This window comes from Salvelinus alpinus, chromosome 4, assembly GCF_045679555.1.
Source record: "Salvelinus alpinus chromosome 4, SLU_Salpinus.1, whole genome shotgun sequence".
In the NCBI taxonomy this organism is placed as follows: Eukaryota; Metazoa; Chordata; class Actinopteri; order Salmoniformes; family Salmonidae; genus Salvelinus; species Salvelinus alpinus.
The window spans coordinates 68575069-68599262 of NC_092089.1; the positions used below are offsets into that span (position 1 = coordinate 68575069).

The 24194-nt window shown below is 42.7% G+C and overlaps 2 protein-coding genes across 9 annotated transcripts; both read left to right on the plus strand.

Moving 5' to 3' along the window:
- The first annotated feature begins 407 nt into the window (after positions 1–407).
- Positions 408–7987, plus strand: arr3b (arrestin 3b, retinal (X-arrestin)). 2 transcript variants are annotated; one of them, XM_071398649.1, is made up of 16 exons: positions 408–525; positions 1572–1605; positions 2668–2698; positions 2926–2986; positions 3088–3132; positions 3242–3435; positions 3674–3733; positions 3819–3895; positions 4019–4154; positions 4284–4368; positions 4454–4526; positions 4687–4824; positions 4959–5066; positions 6616–6669; positions 6832–6861; positions 7298–7987. In XM_071398649.1, exons 2-15 carry the CDS (start codon positions 1598–1600, stop codon positions 6842–6844), a joined length of 1083 nt encoding a protein of 360 aa, XP_071254750.1. In that variant the 5' UTR covers positions 408–525; positions 1572–1597; the 3' UTR covers positions 6845–6861; positions 7298–7987. The 2 variants fall into 2 exon arrangements, with proteins under 2 accessions (XP_071254750.1, XP_071254749.1); XM_071398648.1 differs by lacking the exon at positions 6832–6861 and having other exon boundaries at positions 7298–7452.
- Positions 7988–16184: 8197 nt separating this feature from the next.
- On the plus strand, positions 16185–22856 carry LOC139574250 (putative nuclease HARBI1). 7 transcript variants are annotated; one of them, XM_071398651.1, is made up of 11 exons: positions 16205–19874; positions 19962–20138; positions 20229–20290; positions 20373–20459; positions 20547–20588; positions 20657–20830; positions 20910–20945; positions 21044–21598; positions 21668–21783; positions 21880–21991; positions 22086–22856. In XM_071398651.1, exons 8-11 carry the CDS (start codon positions 21127–21129, stop codon positions 22454–22456), a joined length of 1071 nt encoding a protein of 356 aa, XP_071254752.1. In that variant the 5' UTR covers positions 16205–19874; positions 19962–20138; positions 20229–20290; positions 20373–20459; positions 20547–20588; positions 20657–20830; positions 20910–20945; positions 21044–21126; the 3' UTR covers positions 22457–22856. The 7 variants fall into 7 exon arrangements, 4 of the variants coding, with proteins under 4 accessions (XP_071254752.1, XP_071254751.1, XP_071254753.1 ...); XR_011674745.1 differs by lacking the exon at positions 21668–21783 and having other exon boundaries at positions 16185–19874; positions 19965–20138; XR_011674744.1 differs by lacking the exon at positions 21668–21783 and having other exon boundaries at positions 16191–19874.
- Positions 22857–24194: the final 1338 nt, after the last annotated feature.

Genomic DNA, 24194 nt, shown 5'->3' on the forward strand with positions numbered 1-24194 from the left:
CAGAAAGACAAACACATGGCCTGTATGCCACAAATACACACACTAGGGTGAAAGACTGGTACCCTTTTGGGCGGTGGCATCGCCAATGGTATTTTTATGCTTCTCTTCTGACTCATAGTGCAAGCCAAAGCACCACAGAGAATACAAGCCCAAAGTGGACCCAGACAGCATAACTCTCCCACAGAGATGTAGACTGACAAAGGGCAAGACCCTTGTTACATTATATTTCCTGTAATCCAACCAAATGCCCTCTACTCTTCACACCCACTCATTCAACAACACATTACTCAGGACCTAATCCCTTTAAGTCCCCTACTCTGCTTATTTTTAACCCTGTTGTATCCCCAAAACAGCAGCCAGCTAATTAATTAATAGGATTGGGCCTAAATGTAGTGTCCTATAACGTGCCGGGGAAGCTGAGGGGAGGGTGGCGAGGTTGAGAGGTCGAGTTATAAGACCGGAGGACGGGAGGTGAAGGACGCTCACAAACGCTCAGACAAAAGACACAGTCAGGACACTGAGGAGGTGAGTACACTGCAAGCCCCGGCTGACCCTGCTTTACATCCACAGCATAGCCTCCTGGGGAAAGATGACATGATGCATGGAGGATTATATCGTGCATGACACCATATCTTGTTTACATCTCAGAGAACTGTATTTGTGTTTAACCTATATCGTAAGTGATAATTATAATGTTGATTTTAGGAATGACTGACTAGAATATATAGATGGGTGTGCAGTGTAGCCTTCACTGCAAGGATGGAAAATAGTTTTCAGTTTGAGCAAGCTTTTAGCTCTAACAGTGCTCAGGTTAGGGATGCACTGGAACAATAACCTCTACTCTGAGGCTGCCTAGGGATGGAATTGCCCACCTTGCCTTATTGTCATGGGATGGAAGGAACATTTTGGCTTAATCTTTCATTGCAGATATAATGTATCTATCTAATGTTTTTAGAACTGACACTAGGCACAGAGTATAACGTTTTATTTATTGTAGACTCGGAATGATTTTACCAACTTCTACCACCTTTGAATGGACAGGGCATGTGATGTGCCCATTTGAAAAATATTCATCCATCACCTGTATTGGCAATCATTGTAGTATGTTTACATTGGCAGCCTCGGACAGGCTTAGACAGTGTACAGAGTTAAATCGGACCAGCTCAGATTTTAACAGCTTTAATACTTGCTGATAGGTTAAGTCCACTTATGGAGAACTTCAGACAAACCGGGAGGGTTAGCATCTTGAACAGTGTTTCTATGAAGTTGACTTGAATTTGTTACGACAACCATTTGGGGGATTAATCTGACCTCAACTCAGATTAGCGGACCAGTGCATCGTTATGTTAATCTCCCCTCCTAGAGATTAGCTACACTGGTTTAGACAAATCAAAGACTAATTCGTTTGTTTTCTACTCCCTTTGTCCTGCTTCACCATATAACTTATTTGCGATCTTATTTAGGAAAATGTTACAGTGCCTTTTCTGTTGTGTTGAGCTGTACTGTACTTGTTATTATATTGTAATGCTGTCCCGTATTGGCTTATTAACCATTCTTGTCTACCTCTACAGACAACCTAATCCAATTCACCACAGACATGGCAAAGTGAGTATCTTTTAAATTTACCCATCAACTAACAACGATGGCTAATTTATAATAATAATAATTAGGTGGGTGCTTATATTTGTCCTATTACACACATGTACACGTGTGTATTAATACGGATGTACGAATTGGAAATGAGTTTTTTGCACATCCCAACTCTCCCTGACACCTAACCTATAGCACATTGCCTAAGGCTATCAGGGCTGTGTGACACCTCTGGGGCTTTATGTTAAGAGGATCCAGATAAATCCTGATTAGGACAGATCATCTCTGGATTAGATCCGGAATAGAGCAGTTTAAAACGAACAGCCCAGAGCCTAGCATACGCAAGGAAAGACGCAAGTAAATAGACAAGCGATGCACACTATATTGATGGTATAGTACTGATATTAAAAAAATAGAAAAGGAATAGATAGGATTCTATTATTTATATTTAAAAAAAAAAATTAGGAACTAATTCTTATTTACAATGACGGCCTACCCCGGCCAAACCCGGACAACACTGGGCCAATTGTGCGCCGCCCTATGGAAGTCCCAATCACATCCGGATGTGATTTAGCCTGGATTCAAACCAGGGACTGTAGTGACGCCTCTTGCACTGAGATGCAGTGCCTTAGACCGCTGCGCTACTCGGGAGCCATTATGAGATATCGTTGGAAAACAACATATATGAGAAAATGAATATGCAAACCAAGTAATTGTCAACAACTCCTCAGTAGTGTTTCTGTTGTAACCAGATCAAAGCAAACTGTAGGTCAGGTTCCCCTTCAGACAGATCTATGGTTGCATAAGTGTTATGTGAAGTTAGGGGGTTGTACCAGTAATGCCAGCGGCTCCCATGCCACCCTGGGTCCTAATCCATCCAGAGCCTCAGTGGGAGGAGGGAGGGATGGAGGGAGGGGGAGTATAGGCCTCATCCTTTAACTGGAGCTGACAACAGGCCAGTTAGGGTAGGTCACTATAAATTAAGCAACGTACTGGGATGTCCGACCATGAAACAGATTTGTTGAATCCAAACTAGAATCTAAACTCCTAACTCTTCCTATCACCCTCCCTCTGTAGAGTCTACAAGAAGACCAGCGGCAACGAATCGGTAAGAACCCCCTTTGACATCATCACTGAGGGACACACTGGTCAGGGCCTGCTCTGATGCACTTATCGCATAACAGAGCAGGAATCCATAGGCTTTCTCCAACAGAGCCAAACTATATGTATATAGCACTGCGATTCTTCAGGCTCCATCAAGATAACTGAGATTAGACCTATCCATATGGTGTTGATGTCAGGCAGGAAGTAACCCCCCTTTTCCCTTTTTCCTAGATTGCTCTCTACCTGGGGAAGAGAGACTTTGTGGACCATGTGGAGAGTGTTGACATTGTCGGTGTGTTATAAAGTTCTCTGAATATCTTTAGGCGTTACTGCTCTTTACAGAGTAGTGTAAATGTGAGTGTGTGTGTGTTATATCTACATCTTCTCTTGCAGATGGGGTGATAAAGGTAGACCCTGCTGAACTTGAAGGCAGGAAAGGTAACATTCAGTTGATTTCACTGTATCTATTGAACCCTGAAAACACGCATGAAGTCACATTCAACCAATCGAGGTTCAGTCTTAATACCGAAGCCCTATCTTTCTGCAGTATGGGTGTATCTGGCATGCGCCTTCCGTTATGGTAGTGATGACCTGGATGTGATCGGACTGTCATTCAGAAAAGACATCTGGGTTAAAAGGATGCAGATCTACCCTGTTGTTGACACCAAACCAGCCAACACCCCCATGCAGGAGGCCCTCCTGAAGAAATGTGGGGACCAAGGCCATCCCTTCACTTTCACTGTGAGTCTCACTGTGTTGCCTTCCATCTCATCCTTCACATGGCATCCCACAATATGTCAGTGCAGAGCTCACTGTTCAGCCACACAAAGTGTGATTACGGTCCACTCTCTTAGACGGTGTTGGAAACCACATCAGAGGCTTTGTCACCATGGACATTCCCATTCAGGGAATGGACATACTAGACTGTTGGTTTGTATCTATTCACATCTCATCACTTCTTCCTTCCTGTCCATTTCAGATTGATACCAACCTGCCATGCTCAGTCGGCCTTCAGCCTGCACCAGAGGATGCTGGCAAGGTACGTTAGTTTCTCTCTTTCTCTCGCTGTTTCAATCTCTCGTTTTAAACCTTTCATTAAAGACAAATGTTTTCTACCCCTGCAGTCTTGTGGTGTTGACTATGAGGTGAAAGCATACATCGCCAAGGAGGCAGATGACCCTGATGAGAAAATTAGCAAGAAGTATGTATTAGTGGAATGCCACAAATTTAACACAACTGTACAGTACATGCCATTTGCTGTTGCTAGGAATCAGATTATTGTGTATTCTGATGGTTTTCTCCCTCTCTTCCTCTCTCCTGTCAGGGACACTTGCCGTCTGATAATTCGCAAGATCCAGTTTGCCCCAGGCAAAGTTGCTGCTGGACCAAAGGCTGACATCAGCAAGAACTTCATGATGTCTGACAAGCCAGTCCACCTGGAGGCCTCCATTGAGAAGGAGGTAGGCCTGTAGACTTTTATTCTGTAAGTCTAGGAGAACATTGATTACTGTGCTAGTTTTCTATTGATGGGTCATTCTGTATGATACCTTTTGATTTGAACATGTTTGCTTTCATTTGGTGACCTTCAGCTCTATTTCCATGGAGACCCAATCCCTGTAAATGTCAAAATCAACAATGAAACCACCAAAGTGGTGAAGAAAATAAAAATTACAGGTGAGTGGTTGTGACGCGAGTTCTCATTGCGTTTGTACATGTGTTTCAAATCTTGATTATGGCTGAAACATCTCTTTTTGACCAGTTGAGCAGACAACAGAGGTGTTGCTTTACCAGTCTGATAAATATTCCAAGACGGTTCTTACTGAGGAATTTGCGTAAGTCAAGAACACATTCATTCCATTACTACTGCAATCTAGAATTACTAAGCCTTATGTCTATTTTACCCCAATACTCAACTCAAACAATAATAAAGTAGATTTGGATTTTCACTGTTGGTGGATCACAACTTCCTGTTTGTGTGGTCGTCCTGTGCAGGGAGGAAATAAAAGGTGAATCCACCCTGGAGAAGACGTTCACGGTGATCCCTCTGCTGTCCAACAACAAAGAGAAGCGTGGTCTGGCCGTGGACGGCAGACTAAAGGATGAGGATACCAACCTGGCTTCCACCACAATGTGAGTCAGTGGGTTCCCCAAGACATAGCTCAACCACACCCTCCTCTCCTTCTGTAGATGATGATTAAAAAAACCATTTACTGCATTTAAATGCCTGAGGTAACCCATCCTTGTCCTGTCCTCCCCTCTCCTAGCATCCGTCCTGGCATGGATAAAGGAATGCAGGGAATCATGGTCTCTTACAAAATCAAGGTGAACCTCTTGGTCTCCAGCGGAGGCCTCTTGGGAGGCCTAACAGCCAGGTAAGAACCGGAGTTGATATATGACATACATGTATATACTGAACAAAAATGTAAACGCAACATGGAAAGTGTTGGTCCCATGTTTCATGAGCTGAAAGAAAAGATCCCAGAAATGAACCATATGCATAAAAAGCGTATTTCTCTCAAATGTTGTGCACAAATTTGTTTACCTTTCTGTAAGTGAGCATTTCTCATTTGCCAAGATAATCCATCAGCCTGACAGGTGTGGCATATCAAGACGCTGATTAAACAGCATGATCATTCCACAGGTGCACGTTCTGCTGGGTACAATAAAAGGCCACTCTAAAATGTGCAGTTTTATTACACAAGACAATGCCTCAGATGTCTCCAAGGTTGAGGGAGAGTGCAGTTGGAATGTCCACCAGAGCTGTTGCCAGAGAATTGAGTTCATTTCTCTACCAATGTTGTTTTAGAGAATATGGCAGTACGTCCAACCGGCTTTAACACCACAGACCATGTGTAATCACGCCAGCCCAGGACCTCCACATCTGATTTCTTCACCTGTAGGATTGTCTGACACTAGTCACCCGGACAACTGATGAAACTGAGTTTGCACAACCGAAGAATTTCTGCACAAACTGTCAGAAACAGTCTCAGGGAAGCTCATCTACGTGCTCATCGTCCTCACCAGGGTCTTGACCTAACTGCAGTTCGGCGTTGTAACCGACTTCGGTGGGCAAATGCTCACCGATGAATCCGAGGCAGGCACTGTAAACGGGCAGATGGCAGACAGCATGTATGGCATTGTATGGGTGAGCGGTTTGCTGATGTCAACGTTGTGAACAGAGTGCCCCATGGTGGCAGTGGGGTTATGGTATGTGCAGGCATAAGCTACGGACAATGAACACAATTGCAATTTGGCAATTTGAATGCACCGAGATACCGTGACGAGATCCTAAGGCCCATTGTCGTGCCATTCATCTGCTGCCATCGCCGCATGTTTCAGCATGATAATGCACGGCCCATGTCGTAAGGATCTGTACACAATTCCTGGATGCTGAAAATGTCCCAGTTCTTCCATGGCCTGCACACTCACCAGAATTGTCACCCACTGAGTATGTTTGGGATGCTCTGGATCGACGTGTATGACAGCGTGTTCCAGTTCCCGCCAATATCCAGCAACTTTGCACAGCGATTGAAGAAGAGTGGGACAACATTCTACAGGCCACAATCAACAGCTTGATTAACTCTATGTGAAAGAGATGTGTCGCGCTGCATGAGGCAAATAGTGGTCACAACAGATACTGGCTGGTTTTCTGATCCACGCCCGTATCCTACCTTTTCTTAAGGTATCTGTGACCAACAGATCGATATCTTTATTCCCAGTCATGTGAAATCCATAGATTAGGCCCTAATTTATTGTTCAATTGACTGATGTCCTTACATGAACTGTAAGTCAGTAAAATCTTTGAAATGGTTACATGTTGCGTTTATATTTTTCTTCAGTGTATATACATACTGTGTCAGTGAGGCATTGTTGGACAGATTATGTTGCCCGCTGACAATGTAAATGTTTGTTTCGCCACAGTGATGTCGGAGTAGAAGTCCCCTTGGTATTGATGTCCCCCAAACCCGCAGATGTGTAAGTACAACTCTACTATGTGGTTTATCAGTGTGACATGGCTGATTGTGTGATGATATTCTGGCATGTGTGACTATTTCAGTTTTTCCAATGATTCAATATTTTCCAATTGTTTCCATAAGAATTCTGATCTTATGTGTTTGTGCATTTCTTGAACTACAGCCCATTGGAGTAAATGCCTCTGTAGCGCAGGTGAGGTCACTCCCAATGTAACATGTTTTAGGCCTGATGTTCACTTCTTCAAGGGATGCAAAAGCTATATTTGGCAACAATGGGAAAGGGTTGAAATTGTTGCACGGGAAAGAAATGTTTTGCGTTGTTGCCCATAGGAGATACAATCAAGGTATAGAATTACACCAGCCTTAGCTCTTAAGTAAAGAAGTGCACAATGTCGACACAATGTATCCTCTTGCTAGGCTAAAGTATTGTGTTGCAAAATGAACACATACTTGGATAAATATGCCAGTTAAAGATGATAGAGATTCTACTGCAGTACAGTGCACAAGATATCACGGTTTGATAGTGGACTCAAAAGAAAGAAAGAATTGAACAGAACAACCACATATTCAAGCAATTCCTTGTCGGATAGGTGATGTGATGTTGTGTTTGTCCATGTCTCCCCCTCTAGTACGGATATCAAATTTGAGTAGATTCCTCAACAGAAGATGCAGAAGGGCAACAAGGAAGAGAAACCACGACAGACAGCAGACTCAGACACACTTAAAGGCCAACTGACGCCAGAGAAACTAAACACCAATAGGAAAACACAGAAAACACCCGAGACTATCAATACAATATGCATTTTCTTTTTACTCTCTTCCCATTTAGCACACAATGGTTGAGTTAACGTTGTTCCCAAGTCATTTCAACAAAATGACTTTGAACCAACGTGAAATGGACGTTCAATTGACGTTTGTGCCCCAACCTTTCTTCAACATTAAATCGATTGATAAGGGCACATGCATTCTACACCAATCACACACACTGGGATGTTGTCGTTTCCCAGTTAGACAAGGGAGCTCAGAACCCCCTTTAACGAAACACACAAAACACAATTCATTACTAGCCACTATAGGTCAACATGTAATTTCTATCGTTTCAAATGTTTGCCTTTTACAAGTGAACTCTGCAATAAAGAATATATAATAGCTTAGAATTTTTGTTGCACAAGTTATCTCAAAAGGAACAAACTTGTTTTAGTAGCGTTTATGTGTTAAATGGATGGATGGGCAGCGGTATGTGGGGACAAGACTGTGCAGGAACCTGATGGGCGCACTCTTAATACAACTGAAAAATATTAAACGATGTTCACCTCCTACTTCCTGTGTCAAGTCTTCATGTGTATCTGCTCATTGTATTCTTCTGTTGGGTCACCGCTTCTTTCCTCTGATGATGATTAGCAATGCCCCACAGCCATCAAAGTCTCTCCAAACCTTTCAAAGCAATAAGCTCTTGGATTTTGTCAACCTTAAAATCACCAAAGACTGATAAAGATAAACCAACATTCAACCACACCCCCAAAAAATGATCAAGACAGCATGGTTCTCAAATGGCTCAAACAAATGACCGATGCAGCAACACTGCACAGCCAATACACACAGAGGACATTCAGGTACAAACTGAAACCAGGTACAAACAGGACTGGGGTGCTTTTAATCTTTTACATGCTCACCGCTAATTAGGGTCCCCTGGGAAACATGATCGAAAATTATGGTTACTACCGTGTCACACATGGCTAATGCAGTTACATAGGCCCACAGCCCAATAATTTAGAACATTTAAACCATCACATGACATTTTACAACATAAGATATCGCTTGCAACAAATAAAATTGTAAGCCTACAATCATGATGTGGCCCCTACACTTTCTTTTGAAAAATAGCGCCATCACTTGTCCATTACACACTCTTAGAAATAAGAGTGAGGTATTGTTCCCTAAGGTACAAAAATATCAAAATACACAATGTACTTTCAGAGGTACACATATGATCTCACATAATACAGTTTGATACCTTTTAGGGTACATGTGCAGATAATCTAGTATAATGGTACCCAATATTTTGAATATAAAGGTACAATCATCACACTTTCAATGTACGGTGAAGGTACATTTCTGTTTCCCTGGGTACAAACATATTTTGTGTACCCACAACTCTTGATGGTACCAATCTGTACCTTTGCTTATCAGAAAAGCAATGTATTGAAGAAAGGTTCAACGATACATTTTTGCCACCTAAAATGAACAGCTTTGTCACTGCGATGGTACTCTAAAAAGGCAAATTTATACCATAATCATTATCATATTTCCCAGCATGCTCTACTGTAGGTAGACTTTTTAAAATAGTTTTTAATATCTGGGGTTTTGCATGTACATTGATTGATTGATTTATTGATTGATCAATCTTATGCTACACAAAGATAAATAACATCAATTAGTTAGATTTTTTGCACCTGTTAATGAAATGGCTGTTCGAGTTTTTAAATAGCTTAGGTAGTCTCCTCACAATGTTTCCAACCCTGGCAGTCATTCTAAATGCAGGTTGCGGGTGAACTGTTGGATATCTTAACTCTTGCTGGATTCCGATAGGAATTACACATCACTTTGCAAGCGAGCATAATGTGTTTTGCAGGTAAGGTTGAAAACTCACGTAACTTTCCCAGGTTTCCAGAAATCCTGTTTGGAAAAGGAGGAAATCCAGAATCCTTCAAACAGGATTTCTAGGAATTTGGGAAAGGTTACTGGAATTTTGCAACCCCACTTGCAGGCCTGATGTGGCCTGTAGATCATGAGGTTCAGGCCACTGTATTAGGGTAAAATTAGGCCTCAAAATAAGGCCTTCTGAGATGTGTAATGTATTGTCATAAAGAGTTTCATTTTAATGATAACATACGCCTAGGAACTCACTTGGTGAAGGCCACAGGACTGAACATTTATGAATTCAACAACCATGTCTTTGTCACTAACAAATACAGTCATGGGTGGTAACTCTACAATTCACTCGAAAAGGCAAGGCACACTGGAAAATTATATTGGAGGCGTGGTTTAGTTGGGCCATGGTTTTCAGTTAGTTATTTTTGGCCACCCAAGAGTAGAAGTGTTGTACCAGTTTAAGTGATCTATGTCAGAGGTACCTTTTTGTTACTTTCAGTTAACAAATGGCTTTGTCACTGTGGTGGTTCCCAATAATGGCAAAATGTACTTTTTCTTAAAGCACACTTTTGAATGTGTGAGGTATACCGTATGTAAGAAAGGTACTATCTGAGGTATGAACTGGGGTAAAATTATGTACTTGTAACTAAAGGTACAAGTTACGTACCTTACAGGGTACCACCCCAGTGACAAGCTACTGTACACCTTTAGGAACAAATCTAAAAAAAAAATCCTAAGAGTGCAGCTAAGACTTTTTGGTTTGTAGTCTGTCCGCCAGGGCACACCGGCTCTCTAATCACAATTTAACATGACAAACCAGCAGCAGGTATACACACCCAGAGGAGTATGGTAGTGTGGAGAATGACACGAGGCAGAAATAATGGTGCTAAATAGAAAACTTTGTCTCCAAAATACAAGCCTACTAATTTCACGTATGAATCAGCTACGAGAGTGATGGTTACATGCTCCATTTCCTAAAAATCTTGAGATGGAATCGGTTAGGGAAAGCTCAGAAATCGAACCAGAAGAAAGTGAGCATGAAGATACCAGCGTTTTCAGGTATGATGAAGACTTCCGAGCTGCACCCCAATGAGCAGGATAATGCCTCAGAGGACTCTGGCCCAGTGGGTTTCTTGGACAAAGGGGATCTATTTGCCGACACATACAGTGGGGAGAACAAGTATTTGATACACTGCCGATTTTGCAGGTTTTCCTACTTACAAAGCATGTAGAGGTCTGTCATTTTTATCATAGGTACACTTCAACTGTGAGAGACGGAATCTAAAACAAAAATCCAGAAAATCACATTGTATGATTTTTAAGTAATTAATTTGCATTTTATTGCATGACATAAGTATTTGATCACCTACCAACCAGTAAGAATTCCGGCTCTCACAGACCTGTTAGTTTTTCTTTAAGAAGCCCTCCTGTTCTCCACTCATTACCTGTATTAACTGCACCTGTTTGAACTCTTTACCTGTATAAAAGACACCTGTCCACACACTCAATCAAACAGACTCCAACCTCTCCACAATGGCCAAGACCAGAGAGCTGTGTAAGGACATCAGGGATAAATTGTAGGCCTGTACAAGGCTGGGATGGGCTACAGGACAATAGCCAAGCAGCTTGGTGAGAAGGCAACAACTGTTGGCACAATTATTAGAAAATGGAAGAAGTTCAAGATGACGGTCAATCACCCTCGGTCTGGGGCTCCATGCAAGATCTCACCTCGTGGGGCATCAATGATCATGAGGAATGTGAGGGATCAGCCCAGAACTACACGGCAGGACCTGGTCAATGACCTGAAGAGAGCTGGGACCACAGTCTCAAAGAAAACCATTAGTAACACACTACGCCGTCATGGATTAAAATCCTGCAGCGCACGCAAGGTCCCCCTGCTCAAGCCAGCGCATGTCCAGGCCCGTCTGAAGTTTGCCAATGACCATCTGGATGATCCAGAGGAGGAATGGGAGAAGGTCATGTGGTCTGATGAGACAAAAATAGAGCTTTTTGCTCTAAACTCCACTCGCCGTGTTTGGAGGAATAGAAGGATGAGTACAACCCCAAGAACACCATCCCAACCGTGAAGCATGGAGGTGGAAACATCATTCTTTGGGGATGCTTTTCTGCAAAGGGGACAGGACGACTGCACCGTATTGAAGGGAGGATGGATGGGGCCATGTATCGCGAGATCTTGACCAACAACCTCCTTCCCTCAGTAAGAGCATTGAAGATGGGTCGTGGCTGGGTCTTCCAGCATGACAACGACCCGAAACACACAGCCAGGGCAACTAAGGAGTGGCTCCGTAAGAAGTATCTCAAGGTCCTGGAGTGGCCTAGCCAGTCTCCAGACCTGAACCCAATAGAAAATCTTTGGAGGGAGCCGAAAGTCCGTATTGCCCAGCGACAGCCCCGAAACCTGAAGGATCTGGAGAAGGTCTGTATGGAGGAGTGGGCCAAAATCCCTGCTGCAGTGTGTGCAAACCTGGTCAAGAACTACAGGAAACGTATGATCTCTGTAATTGCAAACTAAGGTTTCTGTACCAAATATTCAGTTCTGCTTTTCTGATGTATCAAATACTTATGTCATGCAATAAAATGCAAATTAATTAATTAAAAATCATACAATGTGATTTTCTGGATTTTTGTTTTAGATTCCTTCTCTCACAGTTGAAGTGTACCTATGATAAAAATGACAGACCTCTACATGCTTTGTAAGTAGGAAAACCTGCAAAATTGTCAGTGTATCAAATACTTGTTCTCCCCACTGTATGTGGAGCTGGGTACTGTTAACGCAGTCAAACTATCCAGAAGTGGACTGGTGTTGATTTTCTGTCTGTCCGCGTCACATGCCTTGGGACAAAATCTGTCTTGCTTTGCTCTCTGGAGCAGAGCGCCACTGAAGGCACTGATAACTGGAGTGGAGTTGTGTTTCGATGTGTATCAACTGAAGATGATCTCGCTGTTTGGTGCGAAGCAGACCGGTGGCGAGCACGAGACTGAGGAGACCCTGTCTGTCCTTTTTAATTTTGATGCAGAGTTTTTGCCTGATAAAGTCATGTAAAGCGAGCACGAGACTGAGGAGACCCTGTCTGTCCTTTTTAATTTTGATGCAGAGTTTTTGCCTGATAAAGTCATGTAAAGCATGTCAGTTATCCAGTGAGAGATTTTATTCCAAGCCCACCCACTACGGTGTTCTAGTTGTCAAGTGCATGGTCATGTTGCAGCAGTGTGTAGGTGGGAGATTCTGAGACGTAAGAAGTGTGCAGGAGGGCATGGGACAAAGGAGTGTGTGGTTTTGTTGGAAAAAAAGCTGTGTGTGACAATTGTGGGGATGTCCATGTTGCTGGGGATCAGACGTGTCCGGTGCAAGAGAGACAGGTTGAGGTTGCCAGGGTTTGAGCAGAGCAGAATGTGTCATATGCTGAAACAGTGAGGAAAGTAGAGGATGATGGGCAAAGGGTGAGGGAGCCTGAGAGGGTCCCTGTGAGTTAAACCAGTAGTAAGTGACCTGAATAGTTTGTGTTTTAGTAAGGTTGGTTTCTTGGCGTTTATTGCTATGTTCACTAATTGTACTACTCAGATGGAACGGAAATCTCAGAAGGTTGATTTGATAGTAGCACCAGCAGGTATGTTTTTGGGTGTGAGAGATTTTAGTGCTTTTAGGGGTTTTGAGAGAAAGGGTTCCATCCTCACAGGTCGACGACCTGATGTAGGATATGTTAGTAGTGGGAAGGGGTGGTGGGTTTGTTGGGGATGGTGGTGTATATGTAGGGTTAGATAGTGGTGCAATATCTTTTTTCCCATTCCCCTTTTCCCAACAAAGCAATATAGTCTGGCGGAAAACCACATGAAGAAGAAGCACCCAGCTAACAACAAACATTCCCACAACTTTAGAGAATGTTCCCTTAAGAGTCTCTCATTAGGTCATTAACTAACATTTTCATAGGAATGTTTCTGTGATGTGTAAGGAATGTTTCCAAGAGACCATTGCCTAAATGTCAAATAGAATTTACCCAGAACATTGTTGCCATGTTCTCAGAATATAAGATAAGATACAGTATGAATGTTCTAGACGCCTTTCATGGGAACGTTGAAAGACCAGTAATGTGTCCAGTTTTCTGTGGGTTAGGAGAATATTCCATCAACGTCCCACCAAATTGGACACATGAATGTTCTTGAATAGTCCCGTAAAACACGTCTAGAACATTAATGTTGTATATTCTAAGAATATTGTAACCATGCTCTAGATAAGTTCTGGTTAACATTAAGGGAATGAGAAAATTTGAATAATTTTGAATGCAGCAGAATGCTTTTTGGAACTTTACAGCCGAGGCATTGCAAGAAATCCTGCAAAGAATGTTACGCCCTGAGCCTGTGCAAGGTATGTGACTTGAACTGTAATGCGACTGAAGGAGTGGGATGTCTATTTTTGTAGGAAGAGTTTTTTACTGCATAAAGGATTTTATTTTGGGGCGATTAATACAAGTGAGGGTGGGGAGCTCTATGTCAGAAAGTTGCGAGGTAGATAATGGTACCCCCCAGGGAAGTGTCATTAGTTCTTTGTTGTTCTCCATTATGATTGAGGATGTATTCTCCCAGGTGAGACCACATATTGGTAGGTTATTGTTTGCGGATGATGGGGTGCTGTGAAAGAGAATAATAAATATTCCCCATAAGGTCGGGATAGTTCAAGAAGCGATCAGTGAAGTGGAGCAGTGGTCCCTCATGTGGGGCTTCAAGTTCTCCGTTGAGAAAACACAGACTGTGTTTTTTACTAGGAGGAAGCTTGGCAAGGAAATATGCCTGAAGATGTACGGAAGGAATCTGGAGAGGGTGGGAGTTTTCAGTTTCCTGGGGGTCTGGTTAGACACTCGAATGACATGGGCGGAGCATATCAACAGAGTAGTTGTCAAAGGAAAGAAATATTGAATGTGATGCGTTGCCTTTCAGGAATGGTGTGGGTGGGTGCAGATAGAATGGCGTTTAAAATTCTATATATGGTGCTGTAAAGATCATCACTGGACTATGAGAGTGTAGCATATGGATCAGCAGCTCAGACATCTTAGAAAAAAGCTACAGTAGATCTAATCCAGGTTCAAGCCCCAAGAATATGTTGTGGAGCTGTCAGGACCTCCCCGGTGGCAGCTCTGCAGCTAGAGTTGGGAGCGATGCTGTTAAAGTTAAGAAGATAACAACTAACATGACACATTGGGTAAATCTTCAAAGGCATAGGGTTACACATCCAACAAAAAAAGGTCTCCTAGAGTGCTCTGAACATGAACGAAATCTGAATACTGAAAAAGTTTTGGGTGGATAGGTAATGGCAGGACGAGAGAAATAGGGCTGTTTGGGAAGGAGTTCAGCCCCTCTGTGGTTCTTCCTGCTATACCACCTTGGTTGCTCCCTCAGCCAATGATAGACCTAGGGTTGCTTGAGACGGTAAGAGCTGGTGAGGAAGAAGTACATCCAGTAAATATTGTAAGTGAACATTAAGAACACAGTACTATGCTTTCTTGAATATATTCACAGATGGATCTAAAGACCCTAAAACAGGGAGGACAGGTGCCACGTTTAGTGATCCTGAGTTTAAGGTAGCAGGGACAAAAAAGCAACGTATAATTTACTGTATCTGTTTACACAATTGTCACGCCCTGACTTTAGTTATATTTGCTTTCTTTATTATTTGGGGTGTGACAAGGGGTGGTTTGTTTAGTTTTTGTATTGTCTAGGGGTTTTATTCTTGTCTAGGGTTTTTTGTTATCTATGGGGATTTTGTATTGTCTAGGGGTTGTAGGTTTATGGTGGCCTGAGTGGTTTCCCAATCAGAGACAGCTGTTTATCGTTGTCTCTGATTGGGGAGCCTATTTAGGTTGCCATTTTCCATGTTGGTTTGGTGGGTAGTTGTCCATGTTTAGTTGCCTGTGAGCACTACGTTGGCGGCACGGTTCGTTAGTTAAGTGTTCTTCGTGGAATTAAAAGATGTATTCCAATCGCGCTGCACCTTGGTCCACTCCATTAAATGGCCGTGACAACAATGGAGTACCTGGCCATATTCTTGGCTGCAGAGTGATTGAAGGAGGTGAGGCCAGACAGGGTAGTCATCTTCTCTGACTCCTTAAATTAATTTGTGTCTCGGAGCAGACAAGATGTATTGCATGAGATTTTGCTGTGCTTGTATAGGGTGAGACAGATAGGGGGATTTGTGATTTTCCTCTGGGTATCAGCTCATGTGGGAGTAGAGGGTAATGAGGAGGTGGATGTTATCGCCAAGCAGGCTCTCAAACATCCTAATGTTGAAATGGAATTGTCAATCAGTAAAGCAGAAGCCAAGGGGTTGATAATAACACTGGTTTAAAAACAAATGGCAAGAGATGTGGAACAAGGAGGGAAAGAGAAGACACCTGAATACTGTAAGATCGAGGAAAAGTGGGTGCAAGGAGGTCCTCAAGTCGAGAGAGAAGGGAGGAATGTGGACACACGGCTCAACAGTACATTGAAATTGGTAGGAAATCAGACTGGGAGATGTGATCAGTCAGGAGGAGATGGAGACAGTGGAAGCAATATGGGAGAGAAAGGGAGAGATTGTTATTAAATGTATGGAGTAATGTTGTTGAAGAACCGAGCTAAAATGAACTGCTGAGAATCTTCAGGGGACGTAGTATTTAATTATGTATTTAATTTCTTAGGGAGATGAGAATAATGGGTAGGATTTTGACATTCCCTGTCTCTGGATCACACTCCAGTCCAGTTGGTGGCGGTAATGGACTTTAAAGTTGGCTGCCAACCGCCTTGCAAAATCCACATAAGAAGAAGGTTTTAATGCACCAATAACATTGGATGCTAAAGAAGGTGGTTGTAATGCATCAATAACAGTAGATGCCCATCTGGAAAGGAAGAGGGAACTGCCATGACACGAAGGCGTAACAATGGCGCTAACTACAGACCTACGTCTCCTGAATACAAGCCAAGTAAAATTACTTATAAATCTACTTTATCGCTTGAGCATCTTGACAATGTTGGATCCCATCGGTCTGATGGCTCTCTTGAGAATCATGAGATGGAGTCAGGTGGCAGTAATGATTACTCTGAAATTGAGCCTAACCAGTACCTGTGGCGACAGGTATGGTGGTAGAGATTTCCAATGTTTTCCGTGAGAATTCTACCAGAGATTACATTTAAGTCATTTAGCAGACGCTCTTATCCAGAGATGATTTTGAATAGGTAGGAATGAGGTTTTTGGAAAAAGTGGATCCATGCATTTTGGCAGATCAATATGTTTCAAGTTGGGTAAAGGAATAACTGGGAACTGTTACATCCGCCAAAGTTTTGTGAATTGGAATTTTTTCATTTTTTTTTTGTTTGTTTGTGTATCCTCCACCAAGAGGCAGCAGGCGCTTCACGTCACATGCCTCGGGCTCGGCCTGTGTCATGCTTTGCTCTCCGGAGCAGGGCACCGCTCAAAGGAGTGATCAGTGGCGTTAAGTGTAGAGGTGGATAAGATGAGAGAGAATATTTCTGGTGTTTGTGGCGCACACCGTTTGGTGAGACGCAGACCTGGTGGAAATTATGAAATGGATGTTACCCTGTCTGTCTGGTTGAGCTTTGATATGGAGTTCTACCTTTATACGGTCAGGCTAGGGTATCTGTGACCCGTTTCAAGAAGCTATGCGTATGTCACATGTCACTACTTCCCAGGAGAGGCATTTGAACTTATTTGTTTTATTTCATGTGGCTTAATAACAAACGTGTATGCCATCTGTAAATACGAATAAAATTGTTAAATTACAAGCCTAGTTGGTTTAGCCACGGACAAAGACAGGAACCATCCCCGCTAACCATGATAGGCTGAGATAATGGATGGGCTGGACATGCCGAGAGATGATTTCGGATTGGTCTGCCATGTAGCACGCTTCTGTCTATGACATGAGCTGGTCAGTATGTGTAGATAATCCTTGCTACCGCAACTTTTTTGAAAGATATAACGTTAGCCATGGGGAACTGCAAAATTGTTGCTTCTGCTCTCAACAACATTGCTTCCCTGAATTTAGCAGGCGCTATCAACAAAGATCAGTGGGAAAAAGTTGTGATGGACTACTTCCTGCATGCGGTCATTGTGAAACGCAGTGACTTGACACAACAACGGACCAAACAAGCTGTAGCTAGCTACAAACCAAATGGAAAAGACACACTGCTGTGAATCGTCCATCCATGTATATGGGTAAGAGTCTAGCTACGTTTTCTGATATTATATATTTCTAATTTTGTCAGAAAGCCATTTTAATTTCAAGTTAAAGTCTACTGTTAGCTAGCTAGTGAATGTTAGCTTGCTGGCTCGCTAGCTAACATGACATGTATGATCTGTGTAGTAATATTATTAGTATCTCAGAAAGCCATTTGCATTTCTAGTTATAGCCTAATGTTAGCTAGCTAGCTAACGTTGAACCTAGTTGGTTAGCTTTAGCTACCTGCAGTTTCATAATCCAGCATTTCATGCAAGGTGGTGTCATGACGTTGGCCTGTGGGTAAGGTTTATGACCCCCATAAATACCTTTCTCCCTTTCCTCATTTGACTCGACTGAAGGACTCTTGAAAAGCCTTTGTTAAATATAGAGAGTCGGGGAACATCAAGGAACCATATTTCGGTTTCCAACCAGTTGAAAATATGCGTTGGTACTTAATGAATATGATGTCAGTTCGGTTGTCATCTGAGACATTCTTATTAATGATAGGATGACATATAAAGCCCTTGACGAAAATGTAACCTCCTGTTCCAAGGAGGTGAGGATGACGGTCCCATGTTAAAAGGACTAACATGTCAACTACAGAACTAAGCTAACCTCAGCGTGAGCTTTGGTTGCGAATGGTATGAACTTTGAACTCTTATTCACTATAGAAGTGATACCTCCTAGCCGTTGAGTGAGCAGCGGCCGCTGTAAACGTGGGCTAGGAAAGGACCGATGACGGATCCAGTCTAACACACAACGACGATACTACAACGTATCCAGTTTACCACCAGAGACATTCTTCTGAGGACAGGAAGATCTCTGTTGGGCAACACGGCCTTCCATCTACAACCAACCTCTTGAGGCGCAGCTCAGAGTAAATATTTATTGCATTTTCCTTTTCCAAAGGGGCGGTTATTTAGACTGCATAAGATTCTGTATTTACGATAGCATAGCTTCTCCCTTTGTTCTTCAGTCCTCCCGCGCTTTCATTCAAGCCCAACCCCCTCTCTTTATGTAACCAGTCCCCCAGGGACGTTTTCTTGTAGGACATAATTAGTAATCAATGTATGATCCATTCTGTGTATATGTAATTCTGTGTGATTAGTTAGGTATTTAGTAAATAAATAATTAAACCAAAGTTTGTATTGCTGATTCAACTTGTTAGCCAGGGTTCATGAAGATAACCAAGAATTTACAACTTTCAGATGAGACTGAAATAAGGTGACGATTAATATTGACTGCTATTGATGTAAGATATTACTAGGTCTTTAAGAGTTTATTCGGAAGATAACAGCTCTATAAACATTATTTCGTGGTGCCCCGACTTTCTAGTTAATTATCTACCTGATTAGCTTAATCAGGAAATATTAATTACAGAGAAATGATTTTTATAGCATGTCATATCACTTAATCCGGCATAGCCAAAGACACGGCAGTGGCTAGCTATGACAATCTGTTTGTACTGTAGCTATGGGTTGGGATTATGGTTCATTGTTTAGCTTGCTAAACAAAAGTGTTACGTCCCCCAGTTTCTGTGTTGTGGGTTTCTGTATATGTATGTGTGTATTTCAGGAAATGGCTTCCAGGGGCCTGTTGCACAAAAGTAGAATTAAGACATCCGGGATAAATGACTCAGCTGAGCTCAATGAAGCCAAAACATGTGCGTCCAGGCTTAATTGGTTGCACAAAGACCAAGCCAGGATGAGCAGACACGGATTCATTAAGCCAGGTGAAACCAATCCTGGATAGGTGCGCGCTCACGGCTCACTCAAATAGACCCCGCCACAGATCACAGATTAACTGATTTACCATGGCAACTAGAGCCGCGTACTTTTCCCCGTCGGAAGCACAAATCCTCATGGAGGCATACGAGGAGGTAAAAGATATAATTAAGAAGAAAGGCAACACCGCCACAGTGATAAAGCAAAGAGAAAAAGCGTGGCAAAGTATTGCAGACCGCCTGAATGCGTAAGTAGTGCACAATTACACACTCACCGCTCCGCTGAAACATCACAATTACAATTCAAATATTTAATTCACATCTCCAAAAATGCAGTTGTACTGTAATTATGAAACGGTTAAATTTTTAATTGAAATGCACTGCAGATATGAGTGAAATTGTGTAAAGTAACTCCATCACACTGTATAAAGCTATGATAAATTTTTTGATATTTTTACTGAAAACAAGACAAAAATACCAAGTAATTTTTTGCAGTGTGACTCCATTAAATGTGTGTGTGTGTGTGTGTGTGTAGATTAAACATGAACGGGCCAAAACGGACATGGCAGCAGGTCAAAATCAAATACAAGAACATTCTGCAGAATGGTATGGTCCCTGACTAATATTTAACAAAGCACAAGCATATATTGTACCCAGAAGGTGCCTGCTCACACATTGTCTGTACTGTTTTAGCAGTGAAAAAGAATACCCACAGACAAGGCACGGGTGGTGGGTCACCAAAGGCTGACCTTACCCCAGCAGAGGACATGGCCTTGGAGCTAAATAAAGGCAGGCCCGTCTTAGAGGGGATCCCTGGGGGGAAAGAGACGAGCATAGGTTCCTCCCAAGATGCCACCCGCTTCATTCAAGGTATGTCCTTCCATCTCTACATGGGATACAACCACATTCATATTGAATCAATTTGGACTGTCTGACTTTGGTTTACCTATTGCCTTGCAGTGTCTGGCAGCACTGTGTTCCTGTTAGAGCCACCAGCACAAGCACCAGACGATGCTGATCCAGTGAGTACTCCATCAAAGGCATACTGTAGGCCTGGCATGTCTTGTCTACTAGCTTCAATATGAATCCGATTAAATGTGATAGGGTGAAGGCCCCAGTGCAGCAGCAACAGCACATGATGGAGACGATGATGAGGAGGAGACCATCTCTCTGGATTCCAGAAGGCATGAGGTATCATGTTAAGACTGTGAAAGTACTATTTACTCTACAATGGTGAGGAGTCCTCATCAAAATCAAAAAATCTAATTTCTTTTACAGGACCCAGATGCTATACAGTGGGAAAACCAGCCTGGCAACATAGTGCGTATTAATAAAAGGACACCACATCCTGCCAAATTCCAGCTGCGCTAATTGTATTGTGTTCACAGAGCTCACAAGCTATCAGAAAGTTGTATGGCAACCACCTCCGGCGCCAAATAGAACTGGCAGACATAGACATTCAGTACAAGAAGAAAAAGATGGAAAATCTTGCACTGGAGTCCGAAATAAAAAAGAGGACAATTAGGAAACTGGACCTTGAAATAAAAAAACTTGAGAGGGAGGTGAGATATGCCTTCAATGTACACTGTATGCTAACTGTAACACAAATGTATTAATCATTATTTTTCTTTCCTCCCCCAGCTCCAAGAAGATGACACAGCTCAAAATAAAAATTAGGTATATTCTCGTAAAGTCAAGTGAGCCATGACATATGAGCTCTTATTGTGAGCACACAGGACGGTGGCATCTTTCTAAGGTTTTTTTTATTTTCCCAGCAATCAGTACAACCAAGTCATCGTTATAAGGCATCGCCCTCTTTTGCCCACCCCCCCAGCACCAGGTGTGGCCACTAGCCTATATGAAGGCCCAAAATTGTGTGTTCCTTTCTGCTCTGACAATGGCATGCCCATTCGTGCGAGATGTGGTGGATGAAGAAGCACTTGTGCTGAGGAGAGCCTTCAGGCGAGAAAGGGTCTTCAGGGACCGGTTGGACCCACTGGCCTTCCCTGATGACCATCTATATGAAAGATACAGGTTTTCTGCAGATGGCATCAGGTATCTATGCAGACTACTGGGTCCCAGGATTAAGCACCGCACTGCACGGAGCCATGCACTGAGTGTGGAGCAAATGGTTTGTGTGGCCTTGCGCTTTTTTGCTAGTGGAGCCTTCCTGTACTCAGTGGGGGATGCAGAACAGCTGAACAAGGCCACAATTTGCCGCACAATAAGGAGTGTGTGTCTGGCTATCAAAGCATTAGCAGATGTCTTCATCTCCTTCCCTGGCCACAGAAGACTCTGTGACATCAAAGAGGAGTTCTATAGGATTGCAGGTAAGAGGATCTACAAATTACAGGACAACTGTTAACACATAGTAGGATACTCATTACTTTGTGTGACAGGTTTCCCCAATGTCATTGGTGCAGTGGACTGCACACACATAAGGATAAAAGCCCCCTCAGGTGCCCATGAGGCCGATTTTGTGAATAGGAAATCCTTTCACAGCATTAATGTTCAGGTGAACATAACTTTTTGATATTGTCCATTGACGAACACTCTGCATTGCCAGTGATGTGCATTGATTGGTGTAATATTCCTCATCTTATGATTTCAGATGGTCTGCAATGCTGACTGTGTGATCAGCAATGTTGTGGCAAAATGGCCTGGCTCAGTCCATGACTCCAGAATCTTTCGGGCCTCTGAAATCTATCAGTGCCTATCACAAGGTAAGCCACACAACCCCTATTTATAACCATCATGGCTGTGTCAAGAATATCACTGTGTTTATGAGGTAGTAATGATGAGATTTTGTGTTGACAGGTGAATTCTCTGGTGTGTTGCTGGGAGACAGGGGGTATGGCTGCCAGCCTTTTCTCCTGACACCTTTCACAGACCCCCAGGAAGCACAGCAGGCCTACAACCATGCCCATGCCAGGACCAGGGCCAGAGTTGAAATGACCTTTGGCCTCCTGAAGGCACGCTTTCACTGCCTTCACAAATTAAGGGTCAGCCCTGTTAGGGCATGTGATATTACTGTGGCTTGTGCTGTCCTCCACAATGTGGCCTGCCTGAGGAAGGAGAGGGCCCCCAGAGTGCCACCAGCCATGGACTGGGACAATCCGGCAATCTTCCCTGATGACGACAGTGGTCGGCTGCTGAGGGACCAATATGTGTTGAATTATTTTAGTTAGTATGTGTGCTTTCAATTTTGGTTAAATATGTCCTGCGGTGGCAGAGGAATTTGGGTTTTTTTGGGTTCGTTTTTTGACGAATTTGGCCTCTTATGATGTTTGTGCGGTATACTGTGTGTAATACAAGGCTGCAGGGAGGCTACTGCATCCATTCATTTGTCTGTTCAGTTGATGTGTATGGATTTGTCCTGCATTTATTTTAGTGTGCAGACATGCAGGGTGTGTTATATACAGACCTTTGAATGTGTATGTATCATTTTGTATAATATGCTTGGATTCTGTGCTTTCCATCTTGTAGAGTCACTGACTTCAGTTTCGAAAGGAGCTGATGGTTTACCTGCTTTGTTTTGTCCTTATTCAATAAAGGAACATAATGTTACACATTGTGTTTTTATATTCATATGAAATGTGTATTTGTTTATATGACAGAGTACTAGGGCCACACTGAAGAAAAAGGATAAAGTCATAAATTTATGAGGCTGGTTCTTTCTGCAGAAAAGCTACATATTGTTTTTACAGTTTTGATACTTATGACAATGTGATACTTAATATTCTGGCACATCAGCATGTCTTTGTTTATGAAACCATACTGAAGTACAATTTCACGAAATGCCCCACATCTGTCATTTTAACAACTGTCCTCCTTTAAAACAACTGGTTACAATATTATGACTTGTGTTTTTTTCCCCTCTGTGGCCCTAATATTCTATCATTTTATATATAGCCTTATAGTCTATGGGAAACTGTACATTATCTAATGATAGCAACATCATCTAAAAATCATTTTTTATCCAAAATCATTGAAATTAATGATCACAAACGTTTAAATAATAACAGTGGGTCTAGTTATATGTGATAACAATGTATAGTGAGCAGTGAAATAACTATTGGTTTCCATTTGTGGTGACTGCTGACTGACATTAGGGATGAGATTAAATAGATCCTGGAATTTAGCCTGGTCTGGAGCAGGCTAGCTCCACAGAATAAATCTCCATGGTAATTTATACCATAACATATCCTCCTGCCCCCTATCCATCTTTAGTGCAACCGGATTACGGATCAATTGAGCCAGGATCACCAAGATATCCTGGCTTAATCCCTTATCCTAGTTTTGTGCAACAGGCCCCTGGATTCCCCCAAGCAGCTGATTGTTCGGCCCAATTGCAGATTGGAGCTCTGATCCCGCCCTCTCGTTAGGGGATACAGTTGTCGGCAATTACAAACTCATTCTGCAGCTGGATAAAAGCCAGTGTTCCTTTGTTAGAAAAGAGAGCTTCTTGGATGTCCTGTGTTTGTTGTTGCTCAGAGACAGTTTTGTTGGAAATATTTTGTAGCTGCTACTTCTGAGGTATGTGTGCCAATAGGACTCTGTGTTTTTGATTATTGAACTTGTTCACTTTAAGTTTGTATTATTCTGTTTAATTTGTTCCCAGGGGGGAAGAGGAAGGCACCTTGGGAGTGCTTAGGCAAGAGGCCTGCGGGCATACATATACCCGTAGTATGTACTCTGTCTATGCACACTAGGTAAGACCTGGGCGGACCACCCACTGTATTTTGGCTAGCGCGCCAGGTGGTGTTAAGGTTAGGTAAGTAGTGGGTAGGAGGGAGGACTAACTTTTACTTTGTTTTGGTTCAGTACAGCCCCTTTCCCCCACAATTACCGTGTTAAGGAAATAAATTCCCAGTAAACTGTAATATTCTGGCTCTGTCATCCTTACCCACACCTACAATCACATAC